This window comes from Rana temporaria, chromosome 9 (genome assembly GCF_905171775.1).
Source record: "Rana temporaria chromosome 9, aRanTem1.1, whole genome shotgun sequence".
Taxonomy (NCBI): Eukaryota; Metazoa; Chordata; class Amphibia; order Anura; family Ranidae; genus Rana; species Rana temporaria.
In genome coordinates this window covers 70,878,372-70,895,662 of record NC_053497.1, presented here as the reverse complement: position 1 = coordinate 70,895,662, position 17,291 = coordinate 70,878,372, and the positions used below count along the sequence as shown (strand labels likewise).

General features: G+C 43.4%; 1 protein-coding gene across 2 annotated transcripts in view; it reads left to right on the top strand.

Annotated features, from left to right (window-relative positions):
* Positions 1 to 17,291, top strand: part of ARHGEF6 (Rac/Cdc42 guanine nucleotide exchange factor 6) — a 174,133-nt gene that overhangs the window by 93,348 nt on the left and 63,494 nt on the right. For both annotated transcript variants that reach the window (XM_040323759.1, XM_040323758.1), the window contains exon 11: positions 11,211 to 11,270. In XM_040323759.1, the coding sequence (XP_040179693.1) occupies positions 11,211 to 11,270 (60 nt within the window). The remainder of the gene's footprint in view (positions 1 to 11,210; positions 11,271 to 17,291) is intronic.

Here is a 17,291-nt window from a genome sequence, read left to right as displayed (position 1 = left end):
ACAATTGCGCGGTCGTGCGACGTGGCTCCCAAACAAAATTGACGTCCTTTTTTCCCCACAAATAGAGCTTTCTTTTGGTGGTATTTGATCACCTCTGCGGTTTTTATTTTTTGCGCTATAAACAAAAATAGAGCGACAATTTTGAAAAAAATTCAATATTTTTTACTTTTTGCTATAATAAATATCCCCCAAAAACATATATAAAAAAAAAAAATTCCGCAGTTTAGGCCGATACGTATTCTTCTACCTATATTTGGTAAAAAATATCGCAATAAGCGTTTATCGATTGGTTTGCGCACAATTTATAGCGTTTACAAAATAGGGGATAGTTTTATTATTATTTTTTTTTTTTTACTACTAATGGCGGCGATCAGCAATTTTTTTTTTCCGTGACTGCGACATTACGGCGGACAATTTTGACACATTTTTGGGACCATTGTCATTTTCACAGCAACAAATGCATTTTAAATTGCATTGTTTATTGTGAAAATGACAGTTGCAGTTTGGGAGTTAACCACAGGGGGCGCTGAAGGAGTTGGGGTTCACTTAGTGTGTGTTTACAACTGTAGGGGGTGTGGCTGTAGGTCTGACGTCATCGATCGAGTCTCCCTATAAAAGGATCACTCGATCGATACGCCGCCACAGTGAAGCACGGGGAAGCCGTGTTTTACATACGGCTCTCCCCGTTCTTCAGCTCTGGGGAGCGATCGCGAGGGGGCGGCTAGAAACGAATAGCCGCGCCCTCTTCCCGGATCGCTCCCCGCGGGTTTCCGACCGCCGCATGTAGCGGGGGGGTCCTGATCGGACCCCCGACCTGCGGAAAGGCGGGGATGTACATTCTGTGGACGTACATATACATGTGGCGGTCGTTAAGCGGTTAAAGTATATAGACAAAACCTTTTTTATTTAATTTTTTTATTTTGGACAGAGTTAGGGAGGGTTATAACCCCTGTCATATTTAAAAAAAAAAATTGCCATCTGTATCACTTTGCAGGGATTTCACTTCACTTCCTGTCCCATAGCCAAACAGAAAGTGAGAGGAAATCCCTGTGAATGATTGTAATTACTTGGGGACCCCCAGGTCACCAGAGTTGGTGTCCCCATTGGAAGGTTTTCCCTTTCTGGCGACAACCCAGAATTTGGGATTTTCTTTTACTTTCAACGATGCTGGACAAATAGAGAGGTTGATTCTCCCTAACATGTATTCTAATTCCTCTGCACTCTATCCAAAACTAGAAAAAAAAGTTATGCCTTTTAGTTATACTGTTTTGTTTTTCCTAGCGACTGGGGTCACTTTGAGCACCTAGCTGGCTTTTTTCTTTTTCCTTACTGCCACTTATAGAGCTCAATAGCTCAAGCTGACATATCTATAAGCTAGTGAATGAGTCGGATCAGTGACTCCTGCTCCCATCTCCCCCCATGGCTTGTTTCAGTTAGCAGAAGAGAAGCAAAAAGGAAATACCCTTTGCAGTGTTTCCTCTTCAAAAACAATCCATGGAGTGCTTTGGGAATTCTTTCATAGGTGCCAATGCACATGCATAAACAAAAAAAAAGTAAAATCCCAAACCATTTTAGTTTCTCCTTAGTACACAACAGCCCTCAAAATTTCCACTTGCCTGCTTACATTTGGCGAGTGGAAATAAGTTGAGGGCGAGCATGAAGCAAGGCTGCCAATCTTCTGTTATGGAAGACTGCTGCCTGTGAAAAAAATATGTCCGCGGGCACGGTTTGGAACTGCACAGGTGCAGTTCCAAGTCCAGCCCGGGCTCAGACAGGGGGTGGGGCAGCTGGGCTTATGGTTGGCGACATCACTGCAAAGGCGCCTTTTACGAATTACAGGCTACAGCAATGGCAGCTGGACCGGGAACATGGCGGCCCGAATGTGGAGGTATCGCATGAGCACCAGCTGCCGCCTCAGAGCCCTAGACGGTGTGCCCTAAGGAGGGTGAGTACAGGGGAGGCGGGAAGAGTAGAGACTTGAAACCGGACGGAGGTAGTATAGCTGTCCTCTCCACCAGAGGGTAACACCAGCCAGGGAGGACTACAAGTCCCAGAGGACCCTGCATGCGGAACAGTGCCAAGACATACTTGGAATTGTAGTTCACCAATAATGTCCAATCGGAGTGTCTGCAGGAGCTGTTATTCTACCTCATATCTGTGCTGAGACTTGTAGTTGCACGTCTGCAGACCAATACCAGGCTGCATGCTGACAGATGGAGAGAGAGAGCAGATGGCCAAACACTGTCCAATCTGATTGCAAATGGCCCTGTGCTGTCCTAACTGATTGTGAATGGCTGTACACTGTCCAATCTAATTGTGAATGGCTGTACACTGTCCAATCTAATTGTGAATGGCCGTACGCCATCTAATCAGATTGTAAAATCTTCTGTAAGATGGTCCTTCGCTGTCCAATCTGATTGTAAATGGCCATATGCTGTCCAACCTGATTGTACAATCTTCTGTAAGATGGCCATACACTGTACAATCTCCTTTAAAGTGGATCTTCTGGACAGTCTCCTGCTCCTCCAGTGCTGGGTTAATGTGCCATGGTAGAGCCAGTTGGCACATCTACCCACATGCCTGAAGGAAGTATTCAGGCATAAGGGGAACTCTGCAAACCCGAACACAAAGGGGAACGTTGATGTAAAGGGCAATACTGCAGAGAGCGGACTCTGATGTAAAGGGAAACACTGCAAACCATAATGTTAGGGGGAATGCTGCAGACTCTGATGTAAGGGACAGCTTTGTGGACTGTGATGTAAAGGGGAACTTTGAAGTCTGATTCTTTATGTTAATATTGTTATTGTAAATATTTATTTTTGTAACTTAATTCTGCATAAAACATTTCATGAGATAATTTACAAGGGCGTGTTTAGGGGCAGGGTAGGGGTTGGTTGGGGCAAACGGTGGTGAGTAACTTTTTAAGGCCTGGCTAGTGGCTCAGGACTTTTGAGCCCTGGTACACAAGACTTTGGTATTTTGGCACACAGACCATATATAGCTTTACAGTATGATAAATAAATAATGTAACTAAAAATAATAGTCCCAGCACTCCGCTGCTTTCTGAGATTAGCCCATTAGCCCATTTATGTAACTGCTATCACAGCTTCTAATGTACAACAGATCACAAAGGTTGTTCTGCATACTCCCCAGGTGAGTGCTTGGGAAAGGGCAATGTAAGCCCTTTCCCAGGTACTCCCTGTGCTGTACATTACTAGCTGAATAAATGCGGTAATTCTAAAATATAGCTGACTCACACAATAGTTTGCTTCAGTTATGATGCAATCCGACAGGCTGTGGATTCTGTTGTATCAGCTTACTTCCAATATGTGGGAATTACTATGGTTAATGCATGTTAAATGAGATATGAAACACCTCTTTCTTGCTCACACTGCAACAGATGTCTCTTCAAGGGCGCACAGAAAACAATTTTGTTGACACCAAAATGGAGCCCCCGGGTGCAGCGCAGGGAGATGCAGAAAAAAAGCTTTCTGTATGCATTATCCTGTAATGGACCGGAACTGTGCTGAAGTCTCTGGCCCAGATTCAGGTACATTTGCGCTATATTTGCGGAGGCGCAGGGCAACGATTTTGCCCTGCACCCCCGCAAATATTTTGCGCTGCCCTCGATTCACGAAGCAGTAGCTCCGTAAATTGCGAGGGCGCGCCGGCAAAATTGCCCGGCGTAAGCGCGCGCAATGTAAATGATCCCGCCGGGGGCGGGAATCATTTAAATTAGGCGCGCTCCCACGCCGAGCGTAGAGCGCATGCTCCGTCGGGACACTTTCCCGACGTGCATTGCGGCAAATGACGTCGCAAGGACGTCATTTGCTTCAAAGTGAACGTGAATGGCGTCCAGCGCCATTCACGAATCATTTACGCAAACGACGTGAAATTCAAATTTCACGTCGCGGGAAGGGCGGCTATACTTTAGCATTGGCTGCGCCTGCTATTAGCAGGAGCAGCCTTACGCTAAAGATGCCGTACGGAAACTCCGTACCTTGCGTACGCAGGGCCTGCGCAACTTTGTGAATCGGTGTTGGTATGCAATTTGCATACTATACGCTGATCGCAATGGGAGCGCCCCCTAGCGGTCAACACAAGAATGCAGCCTAAAATCTGCGTGGCATAAGAGCCTTATGCCACGCAAATTTTAGGCTGCAGTCGGCGTAGCGATGTTTCCTGAATCAGGAGCATTCGCTACGCCGGAGCAAGTAAGCAATTGCGCCGTGTAACCTATGGTTACAGGGGCGCAATTGCTTCTTGAATCTGGCCCACGGTGTCTGTTTCTGCCCACCGTAGGTGTGGTGCATAGGAATAAATGAAATGTGACTCTAAAAACGGTAAAGCAATGATCCTAAAGCAGGAACGCCAGAGCACTAGTCCACACAGAAAAATGTATTGTTTTCCTATGTGGATAGTTAACTAGCCTTAAAACCCAACTCTGGGCTGGAAGAAAAATACCCTTTGTAGTGGGGCTCCCTGCACTGCAAAGGGTTTAATATTCTAAAGTCTGGGAAAAATAATGGGGCTGTATTATCTAACCTACCCCTGCTCCGGTGCTCTCCTATTCTCCCTCTGGCACTCCAGGCTGCGGGTGGCCTTTGGCATCATTCCGTACACTGCAATGCGTTGTATGTGACAGAGGTAGGCATGTGACCATGGCCAGAGTGCCTTAAGCTTAGTACATACTACAATTTTTTTTTTGTTCACTCAACCCAGCAGGGCTGAATGAAAAAAACTGACAGCTCAGGAGGAGCCGATGTACTAATTATGTGATGTTAGTACATCTATCTCCCCTGCTGTGCTATTGTGTTTTGGCAGGGACGACCCCCCGCCAGAACTCTCAGGTCAGTGCTCTCAGCTATTGGCTGAAAGCACTGATCAGTAAGACCTTTTTCCATCATGCCCCTTCAAAAGAAGCAGGCTGAACTGACTGCATTATGCACAGGCCGAATGTCCTCCAGTTTCTATTGAACCCACCAATGCCACCTGACATTCTGCCTGTGTGTGTACTAGGCTTTACTGGGGAGACTTTGCACAGCTGAAGGGACCCGACATTCATGACTCTAGCATTTAACCTAAGGTGTCTAAAGAAGAAGCGGTTCAATCTTAAACTGCATAAAGGGTTCTTTACTGTTGGAGCGGTAAGGATGAGGAACTCCCTTCTGCATTTGGTGGTGTCAGCGGGGAGTGTGAATTAAAAAAAATATTTAGATGAGTTTCTTAGCAAACACTGTGTACAGGTAATGGAAAATGGTAATGACATAAATACACATGCTCACTCAGGATGAAGAGATGGACTGGTGTCTTTATTCAACCTTGCCAAACAGAGAATGTAACTATAACTATAGACCGAGCAGGAGTAAAGAATAAGGTATTAGTCCTTATTCCTTTACCTTTCGACAAAAATATGATTTTAGTTCTTGCAAGATGAAGGGTCCCCGTTCCAAGGGTACTTTTTTTTTTCTTGCGCCCGAAAAGAGGGTTTAAATTAGAAATTACTTTTTAGTTTTACTTGTATTGCTGTTTGTCTTATTGTTAAGAAACTAGTAGTAATTACCGTGTTTATCCGAAAATAAGACACTGTCTTATATTTATTTTTCCTCAAGAAGATACACTATGGCTTATTTTCAGGGGATGTCTTATTTTTATTAAGTATGATGCAACAATCTACATTTATTAAAATACAGTTAAGTCGTCTTCTTCTGGAGCATCGTCATAACTCTCCAAACTCGGAATTCCATCCTGAATTTCTGGCGACTCCATTTCCTTTAGAACCATTGGCCCCAATCTTTCATGTCGAGCAGTAGAGCCGTTATTAAATGAGCAGCTCTTATCCATGTAACCTGCTTGGAGTGCATTGGCAACAACACTGTCAGCGATTTTATCCCATGAATTCTTCACCCAAATCACGACCTCTTGCAGGCTAGGTTTCACAAAGTTTCCACGCTGATTTCTTGCCATTCTATTTTCAACGTAGTCATTAATTTCCATACGCAAATGGTCTTTGAATGGCTTGTTTATTGCAATATCAAGAGTCTGCAGATAGGCAGTCATTCCTGCAGGAATCATTATTTGTTTGATTCTTCTCTTCATGTCTTTAACACAGTGAGTGCTGGCCGAATCCCAGACTAGCAGACCTCTTTGGCCACTTTGCAAAACAAGTGGCAGCATTAAATCAAGCCACTTTCTTATAACTGCTTGTGTGCACCAGGTTTTTTCGGTTTCAAGAGCATAAATGCTGGAAACACGTTCAATCTTATCTTTCTTGCCCTTAGTGATGATAGCAGGTGTGGCTTTTGTTCCATCCAGACGAATTGCCAAAATACAGGTAACACGTGACCAGTGGAGGGACCGTAGATTGAGGAGGCACCCCTGTTGTTTGGGCTCCTTGATCCATAAACACTGCAGTTTCATCCATAGCAATCATGTTGCAAAGTTTGTATTTAGAAGAGTTGATGCCATCAACAAAGGACTTGCTTAATAACTTCAGCATCTTCCAACCTAAACAGTGTTGTTGATTTTCTGAGAAACAGTTCATATCGCTGAAGAAAGCCATCCAGCCAGTGTTGTGATGCTTTGAATTCTGGGGATATGTCGAATTGTGGTGCCATTGCAAGGGCAAATGCTTGACCTTATTCATGGGGCTGCCCGCACCTCTCCGGTCACCTCCGAGATGGCAGCTGTCATGATGTGGCAGGTGAAAAGGGCTGCCCGACTTCTTTACCGCTCTGCACCAGTACCCTACATAGCCATGCCTATCACTATGTCTTGCGTCTTCTTTATCGCTCTGCGCTGGTACGCATAGCCACGCCTATCACTGTCTTATTTTCGGGGTATGTCTTATATTGCGCAAATGTTTCGAAATCCTGCTATGGCTTATTTTATGGGTATGTTTTATTTTCGGGTAAACACGGTAGTAACATTCATCTGAGCTTCTTCTGTAATATTTCAATGTTGCTGAACAAGTCCATTTTTTTCTTAACAAGCACTACTAGCTACTATGACCTGGATAAATGAGAACCTTCACAGACATTGTTGAGATTTTCTGTTGTTCCACCAGTCAAGAAGTGAGGGGTAAATGTCTCCAACAGTAGTTCATAAAAAAAATAATAATAATAAAAAAGCTACGGTAAGCTTCCTGTTTTGATAAAGTAAAGAAGCGCTAGTACTGTGGTCAGATTATCCCTTGTGTCTACATCACCATTGGTGGTTATTCTTTTCACACTATCCTAATCTTGCTCATTAGAGGTAAGAGTAGTAAGGTAGGAGTGTAGTTTTTTTTTTTAAAGCTTCGTTAACCCCCAAACAATAAAGATCCTTCTCCTTTAAAGCATTTTATATAGTACCGTGCTTGTGCTGTGTAGGTTGGCCCCCTATAACATCTGGCTGATCCTGCCAGTTTCTGCCCTCCCCTCTGTATGATGACCACGATATATCAGGGCTTCTGAGCTCTGACACCGTGGTCAGTGTACGTGCCTCTGTCAGCCGCAGCCCTGCACTCTGCTATCCTTTGTCCCCTTTTGTCCTCCTCTCCCTCCCTGCCTGTCAGCTCTGTGTCACAGCCCAACCCCCCCTTCCTGTTGCTTAAATAATTGTTAATGCTTTGCATTTTCCTATGTCTCTGTGTTATTAAAAAAAAAATGCTATAAATACCGGATTTCAATGCGCCGCTTGGCGATCACTTGACCAAACACCTTTCTCCTCTCTTCTCCTGAGTGAGTCCACAGGGGAATTTCAAACCATCCCGCTCTAGCTGTTAGACAGGAAGAAGAGAAAGCTGGCCGATCATGTGATCGCTGAGCGGCGCATTGAAATCTGGTATTTACATAATTTTATTTTAAGTATAACACAGAGACAGGGGGGCACAGGCTAAGGGAAACCAAGAGGATTATGCAAAGTCACGACAGTGGGTTAACAACCCCTTTAATGAGTAGAAAAATGTCTGGAATAATATAACACTTTGCTACTAGCAAGGCCTCTTAAAGAGATTGTATACCCCCATAAAAACAAAAAAACTCTGTAAGACAAAGGCATAATGAACTGGTATGCATAGCATACTAGCTTATTATGAAATACTTACCTTAGAACAAAGCCCTCCAGTGGTGCTCACACACCGCTGACACTGGCATCATCTTTCCCAGTGTTTCTTCCAGGTTAGCGGGCTCTACCGATGTGATTGGCCAGACCCACGATGATATCACTCTCCCGCACAGGGAGCGGCATGGGCAACCATTCTTTCAGAGCGCATGTGCCGATGTCGTAATAGCCGATGTATACAGAAAATATCTCCTAAACTCTGCAAGTTTAGAAGATCCTTACAGTACCGATGGGTAAGCCTTTTTACAGGCTTACCTTTTAGGTACAAACAAAGGGGAGTTTACTTCCCCTTTTAAATGTAAAAGGATCAGAAGTGAGTGTATGAAACATGAAATTATAATTTTGTATATTTTCTACCTCTTGCTGTTGGTTCCATGGAAAAGTAGTATTCCTGTGTTTCGCTGTCTCTCAATGAAATCCATAAATTTACTGTATGTAGAAAAACAGGGCAGCCTACTCAATTTTTTCATCCAGCATTCTCTGTAAATAGCCAAAGATAATTTGCATAGTAATAAACACATTTGAATGACACCTTTTCATGATTTCTCTATCTCTGTAGTGCAGTGTGGGCTTGAGGTATTGCATGAAGATGGCTCACACACAGCTGTTAATGATAGGTTCTACTTCTGAATAGCTGATTGCCACTGTGTAAAATTGGTATTAAGATGCCAGTAGATGTAGTACGGTACAATTTAGCATAACAGTAGAAATGCTGAGTTCATATATAAAGCACTCTAGCAGAATATAAGGCATTAAACAAGATGTCATCAGAAAAGTAGGGTGAATTAACATTTATATTTTTACACTATACATAAATTGTACGTTGTGGTAGCCAACAAGTATTTCTAATCTCTCTATAGAAGCCACTGCATCACATGCTATGGATGATGCAGGTCTTACATTATTCATTGTTCTTTCCAACCATCACAGGTGGAAGGAAAGAAAATTGCTTGATTCCCTCATCAGCACAGAACATATAGGGGTTGATTTACTAAAAATAGAGTGCAGAATCTGGTGCAGGTGCTGCATGGTAGCCAATCGGCTTATAAATTCACCTTGTTCAATATAAGCGGTTGTAAAGTCAGAAGGTTTTTTATCTTAATGCATTCTATGCAGTTGATGTGATTTTGTGGTGCATTTTTGATGCATTTTTGCATAAGTTTTCATGCATTTTAGTTTTTTTTCCTTCACAAACTGTGTATAGCCAGTTGTTAAGGAGCTTCCTTAAAGAGGAGGTTCACCCAAAAAATAAATGTTTAACATTAGATTGAGGCTATTTAAGGGGAGCAGAAACGGGTATTTTTTTTTAAATCAATGCCGTACTTACCATTTTTGAGATAGATGTTCTCCCGCTGCTTCCGGGTATGGGCTGCGGGACTGGGCGTTCCTATTTGATTTAAGCCTTCCGACCGTCGCATACAGCGCGTCACGATTTTCCGAAAGTAGCCGAACGTCTGTGCGCAGGCGCTGTATAGAGCCGCACCGACGTTCGGCTTCTTTCGGCAACTGGTGACGCGCTGTATGCGACCGTCGGAAGGCTGTCAATCAAATACTAACGCCCAGTCCCGAAGATCATACCCGGAAGCGGCGGGAGAACATCTATCTCGAAAACGGTAAGTACTGCATTGATTTAAAAAAAATACCCATTTCTGCTCCCCTTAATTAGGCTCAATCTAATGTTAAAAAAAAAAAATTGGGTTTACTCCCGCTTTAACAACCGATGACTTATCAGCTGTCATTCATATGGGGGGGGGGGGGCTGGGATCTGGGAACTTTGCTTGTTATAACCCCCCCACCCCCAGCAGACAACCATAGGCCAGGGTTGTGGGCAAGAGGCCCTTGTCCTCGTCAGCATGCTTAGGGCATGTGGCCTGGTATAACTTGGGGGGGGGGGGGGGGGTTTGCTCACACCCCCCCCTTCCTGGCCTGCCGGGTTGTGTGCTCGGTTAAGGGTTTGGTATGGATTTTGCCATTTTTCTTTATATTTTTTCATGGGGTAGCCCTTTAAAATCTGTACCAGACCTAAAGGGATTGGGGGGGGGGGGGGGGGACAGTTTTCTTAAAAGTTTAATGCCAGCATTCTTTGGTTTACATTCAGCTGTCAGCGGCAAATTCCGCTGACCGCTGATTAGTCATCGGTTGTTTAAGGATGTGGCGCCACCCGCTCTTTAACAACCAGCTATTTACCAACCAGCTATTTACTGTTAGGGAAAAAAAAGTCATTGAAGTGTATTGCACTCAAAATGCAATCTGCTGTGGGAAAAAAGTCAGACCTTTTCCAAAAAAAACAGCAGCTGAAAAGCACATTTCTGCAAAATGCACTAAAAAAGCACAGGTGTGAACCTAGCCTCAGACAATAAAACTTGAGAATGCAAAATGGGGTGCAGGTGTGTATTGTAGCCAATCGGCTTCTAGCTTCAGCTTATTCACTTAAGCTTGACAATAAACCTGGAAGCTGATTTTTTTTCGACGTGAAAAATGGCCATTAAAAAATTTAGAACATGCTCCATTTTTTCTTGTCGTTTTTCACGTTGTCGTTTTTCACGCCATGAAAACCGGTTGTGTGTAGGCTTTAATGACGGGGGAAAAAACGGGCATGCTCAGAAGCAAGTTATGAGACGGGAGCACTTGTTCTGGTAAAACTAGCGTTTGTAATAGAGATGGCACATTCGTCACGCTGTAACAGACTGAAAAGCGCGAATCGTCTCTCACCAAATTTTTACAAACACAAAATCAGCAAAAGCAGCCCAAAGGGTGGCGCCATTCGAATGGAACTTCCCCTTTATAGTGCCGTCGTACGTGTTGTATGTCATCGCTCTTTGCTCGGGCATTTTTTTTTCCAAGATCGTGTGTATGCAAGGCAGGCTTGACAAGAATCGCGTTGAGAAAAGCGTTGTTTTCTTCCATGACATTAAAAACGATCATGTGTACGCGGCATAAGTGTGTTACTGACAGAATCACACCTTGAAAATAGAAAAAAAAGCCAGAAAAAAGAAAAGAAAACTAAAGCAGCTACCACATTAAAGGATTGAGTTACAAATGTGTTTTACTTTTGAAACATTTTGATATAATTATGATATTCCCTTTTTCTTTCTTTTTTTTAACAGGAAGCTCATCCAGATCATAAAGATGTACTCCGAGTCACAGCATCCTTCAAGACTCTTGTGGTAGGTTGTTGGTCTGGTTATATGTCTATTGTCTTTGTCTTTGTATATAGTAATGTAGGGGCAGTAAATAAAGTAAAACGCAGCTGAAATATTCCTGCTTACACAGTGTGGATAATTTCTAACACAGGAAGGTGAAGATTTACTATAGTCTGTGAAGTACAAATGTCACCATTTTAATACATGATCGGTGCACATTTTATGCAGGTAAAAACACAAGGTGCAGATAGAAATGTTTATAATGGCATTAAGGTAAATTTAATTTAATCCATAGCAATGTTTTGAACTACAAGGGATAAGTTAAAGCACACTTGAGTGACAGGAGAGATGCTTTACATGCGTTATTTTTAGCGCTATAGTGCCTGTAAAGCGCCTCAGTGTGATATTGGCCTTAATATTAGGACACTTGCCTGTCCTGGAATCCAGCGATGTCAGCACCCAAGCCGATGTTCCCATCAGCTCTTGGGTGCTGCCGCCCCCATTGCCTTTAAGGGGAGCAGGCAGCGAAGCCTTGCGGCTTCACAGCTGGTTCCCTACTGCGCATGCGCGAAGCTCGCTGCGCTTCCTAAATGGCCCGCCGGCAGGGGAAGGATTAGGGGGGCCAAACTTCCGAGTGATCTCGCAATGGCAAGATCTCTTTGAAGTGGGGACAGGTACCTGTCAAAATAGGTACCGGCTCCCCTCTCCCTCCCAAAAAGTGCCAAATGTGGCATCAGACGAGGCAGATAAGCAGAGTTTCCACTTTTGGGTGGAACTCCGCTTTAAGCTTCTAAACTTAGGGTCTGTACTGTAGACATTGAGCCAGATAAAGAACCATTATTGTTTTGAAATTTTCCCTAGGGGCTTGAATGGAATTGCTTAAAGCGGGGGTTCACCCAAGAAAAAAAATTTAACATTACATTCAGGCGAGTTGTTAGAATGACAATCGGCTGTTTTATTATTTATTTTTGCCGTACATACCGTTTAATTTATATATATATATATATATATATATATATATATATATATATATATGTATATATGTTCATCGCGGCTTCCGGGTATAATCTGCGGGACTGGGCGTTTCCTAATTGATTGACATGCTTCCGACCGGCGCATACAGCGCGTCACGAGTTGCCGAAAGAAGCCGGACTGCGAGTCGGCTCTATACGGCGCCTGCGCACCGACGTTCGGCTTCTTTCGGCAACTCGCGACGCGCTGTATGCGCCGGTCGGAAGCATGTCAATTAATCGCTTTAAGTTTCATACTGCCATTTTTGTAACATAAATAAAAGATATGTTTTATACGTAAGACCTCAGTGCAGGTGCTTTTTGGTGCTTTAGAGCCATGATGCCATCTCCGATGCAAAGGAAGTTGGTGCTGGAGTACTTCCTCCTAGCAGATGCTGTGATCACAGGTCTGGGTGGGGATTTTAGAAATGTTTGCAAATGTATGAAAAAGGAAAATCTGAAATATCACATCGGCATATATATTTGCAACAACACTTTAGTGAAATTTAGTTCAGTTACCTCCCATTTCTCTTGATCATTGCTGAGATGTTTCTACACCATGCTTGGAGGAGGCCACCTGTGCTAAATTACGTAAATTCATTCGACATGATTTGGAAAGACACACAGCTTTTCTATAAAAGGCCACACAGCGGACAATGCATGGACTTTGTATTTAGACAGGGTTTTATCTGGAAGTCTGTTAATTTTCACTGCACAATAAGAGGATTGCTCAGAGCTGGATTAACTCTGTATGGCATAACTGGGCACAGATGATAGGAAATCTTATACTCTACATTGTGACATCAAAAAAAATTAAAACATTTTTTGGGGTTTACATCCACTTTAATAAAGACAATATAAAGTGCAACTTGTTTTTTTCCTTTATACTCCAACAGGTTAAACGGGTTCCATTTTGTGTTGGGCCGCACTCCTAGCCGCCTTGAGCCACAGATTGGACAAGCCTGGTCCATATATTTCAGTATGAGAGGATGGGTGGGAGGATTGCAGCTGAATCACTAATTTCCTGATCTGCCTGGTGTACTGATGTCACTGACTCCGCTTAACGCATTTCATCTCAGTGAATTTCATCAGGAGCTGTCAGCACTGTTCTTAGTACACATCAGTGGTAGTTCAGCCTTTAGCATAGAGTCATTTTGTATACATATTTTATTTTTAAAGTCCAAGGGGGAAATTCCCCTCTGTCCCCCATCCCAGTCCTTCCTTAACTCATAGGATACAAACATACATCTTTATATTACTAGAAGAGATTTCTATTAATCATTCAGCCACCTTTTAACCACTTGCCGACCGCCTAACCTACATGTACTGCGGCAGGTCAGCTCTATTGCGCGAAATCGCATACCTGTACGTGGTTTAGTGCAATAGCCACTAGGGGGCACGCATGTGCCACAGAGGTGGAGCCACCTGCGATCGTTCCCGAGAGAGGCAAAGGCAGATTGCCGTTCTGACAAGAGAGAAGATAGAGATCTTGTGTTCCTGCTAAGCAGGAACGCGGATCTCTGCCTTCCCCCAGTCAGATCAACTCCCCCACAGTTAGAAAGCACGCCCTAGGGACATATTTAACCCTTTGATCGTCATGGATGTTAACCTCTTCTCTGCCAGTGTCATTAGTACAGTAACGGCGCACTTTTCTAGCACTGATCACTGTAATGTCGCTGGTCCCCAAAAAAGTGTCAAAAGTGTCAGGTGTCCGATTTGTCTGCTGAAATGTCGCAGTCCCGCTAAAAATCGCTGATCGCTGCCATTACTAGTAAAAAAATAAAAAAAATAAAAGTGCCATAAAAATATCCCATAGTTTTTTTAGACAATATACGCTTATTGGGATTTTTTTTTTTTAACAAAAATATGTAGCAAAATACATATTGACCTAAATTAATGAAGAAATTAAATTTTTATTTTTAATAGGATGTGTTTTATAGCAGAAAGTAAAAAAATATTTAAAATTGTTTTAAATTGTCACACTTTTTTTTGTTTATTGTGGGGAAAAAAAGGAAATCTATTTTATTGGCGTGCAGTGTTGCACAACCGCAGAATTTTCCGTTTATAGTAAGGCAGTCCTGTATCACAAAAAATGGTCTGGTCTTTAAGGGGTAAAACCTTCCAGGGCTGAAGTGGTTAAAGTCTGTGGGCTTATTTCATATAAATCAAACCAAATCCATTTATTTAAGTTGTGGTGTCTTAGTTGTGGTTCTTGAGCGTGAAAAGGAACAAAACTCGCGTGACAAACAATTCAGCAAATGAATAAATTGACCTTGGGCTGTTTGACTCATACAATGACATTACCAGTTGATGTATTTAAAATATTGTTCTATAAAGGTTTTTCTTCTACTCGGATTCATATTGCGAGCTGGAAAATAGATAATCCAGCATTGAGGCAGCACTGCGTGACATTATACTTTTGTTTCTCTACATATGTAACTTGTGTGGGAGAAGTTTCCTTCCTCTACTGCCATGCCCTGAGACTGCAGCATGAAATTAACTCTTGAAATCCAAAGTCCTATATGTCTTCTAAAGATTTAGTCATCATGGAAAGATGCAACATCGGTAGATTTTTGAGATTGATGCTTTTTTTTTGTTGTTTTTTTTCTTTCTTGCGAAAAAAAAAAATGTTTTTGTTCCTTTTCTAAGAAAACTGTTAAAGGGGTTGTAAAGGTTCACTTTTTTTTTTGTTTTCTAAATTGTGCATTGCTGTTTCACTTACATTTTCCTTTGATTTCCCTTCTAAATGTTTTTTTTCTTTGTCTGAAATTCTCACGTCCTCCTCGGTAAGCTTGCCCCCATCATCCGAGCCGTCCTGGGTGGGGGTTAGTCAGCGTGCTCGCCCCCTCCCTTGGGACTACATCCCTGCGGGAGACCCTGGTAAATTAATTTGTACGATTACCCCATCAACACAATCAGTGCTGACAGGGGAATCCCTCCTACCGAGCAACTGTCTGCTCCCAGTGTGTGTGTGTGGGTGGGGGGGGGGGGGGGGAGAGTATTTGTTATTTATATTTCTATAATTTTCCCATCAAAATGTACAGTTTGCATTTAAATATCATGGAATTCGTTTTTGTATACAAAAGACATACAGTAGTTATTTACCGTATTTATCGGTCGGCGTATACCGCGCACTTTTTTCCCCTTAAAATAAGGGGAAAATTGTGTGTGCGCGATATACGCCGATACCCGCTTCCCGCGCTGAGTTTGAACTGCGCCGCCGACATATACCGAGCGCAGTACACTCAGGGACATTCGGCTTTGCTCGCGGTCACGCTTTGTGACACCTCCGAGTGTGCCCGAGTGTACTGCGCTCGGTATATGTCGGCGGCGCAGTTCAAACTCAGCGCGGGAAGCGGGGATTCGACTCGGAGACAGCGCAGGAGGACACCACCGAGGCCGCAGACGGACGCCGGACAAGACCACCGATGGACGTCGGGCAAGACACCGACGAGGGGCATTTAAACTGTATTTTTATATTTTTTTCTGAAATTTCCCTTCCAGGTTGGGGGTGCGCGCTATACGCGGGTGCGCGCAATACCCCGATAAATACGGTAACTCCTAAATCAGGCATCCTTTGGCCTTCCCCCAACAGTAGCCAAAAGCTTGCAAAATTTAAAGGCGCACTAACCTTTGCAGTAATTTTTTGAGAATTATCTGCTTTAGAATAGTTTTGGGGATGTATATTTATATGAGAAAATTAAAGTTAAAAACTGGAAGTTTGCATACATGCTAATATTTCAAATGTTAGTCTATGCCAGTCTAGGGCGTAACTTGAATTCCTTAAATAACTTGCATTCACATTGATTGTGTTTTTTTAAAAGATAGGCTGACGCTGAATGGGGTTGCCCCTTCTTCGTGAAAGCTACAGTTTCCCCCTGAGGTTGGGTTTTCTAGTGTTGCAGAGAAACCACAGCAGCTTTTCAGTTGCCGCCTGTGATCACATTCAGAGGAAAGAGATTTTTCTCAGAATACGAAGCACTGGAAAGTTTGATACTGAACTGAAGCGGGTCAGCAACAAATGGGTGTATTTTTCAAGTTGTGATTTTGTTTCTATAGGTTTTTTTCTACCCCAAACTCACTCATCCATGTCTATGGACCTTGCTTTGTGCAGTGGTGCGCAGACATGTTGGAACAGGAAGGGGCCATCCCCAAATTGTCCAAAATATCTAGGTATGCTGATGCCTTAAGAGTTCTCTTCACTGGAACTAAGGGGCCAAGCCCAACCCCCAAAAAGCAACCCCACACCACAATCCCCCCTCCACTAAATGATTTGGACCAGTGCAAGGTCAATAAAGACATAGATGAGCGAGTTTGGGGTGGAGGAACTTGACTGGCCTGCACAGATTCCTGAACTCAACCCGATAGAACACCTTTGGGATAAATTAAAGTGAAGACTGCAAGCCAGGCCTTCTTGTCCACCATCACAAATGCACTTCTGCAAGAATAGTCAAACATTCCCATAGATACACTCCTAAACCTTGTGGACGGCCTTCCCAGAAGAGCTGAAGCTGTTATAGCTGCGAAGGGTGATCCAACTCAATATTAAACCCTACGGACTAAGGGGCAGATCCACAGAGATCTGCACCGGCGCAGCGTATGGGAGATACGCTACGCCGCTGTGACTTACTTTGCCAGACTTCGAATCCTCAAAGATTTTGCACCGTAAGTTACAGCGGCGTAGTCTATCTCTGGCGGCGTAACGGCGCGTAATTCAAATCGGCATTTAGGGAGCGCGTTTCATTTAAATGAAGCGCGTCCCTGCGCCGAATGAACTGCGCATGCGCCATCCCTAAATTTCCCGCCGTGCATTGCGCTAAATGACGTCGCTAGGACGTAATTTTTTTTAACATAGACGTGAATTACGTCCATCCCGATTCACAGACGACTTACGCAAAAAAAAAAAATTCAAATTAAATGTGGGAATGACGGCCATACTTAACATAGCAAGTCTAACTATACGGCGCAAAACACCAGCTTTAACTATACGCCGGAAAAAAACGACTAGAGACGACGTAAAAGTATGCGACGGCCG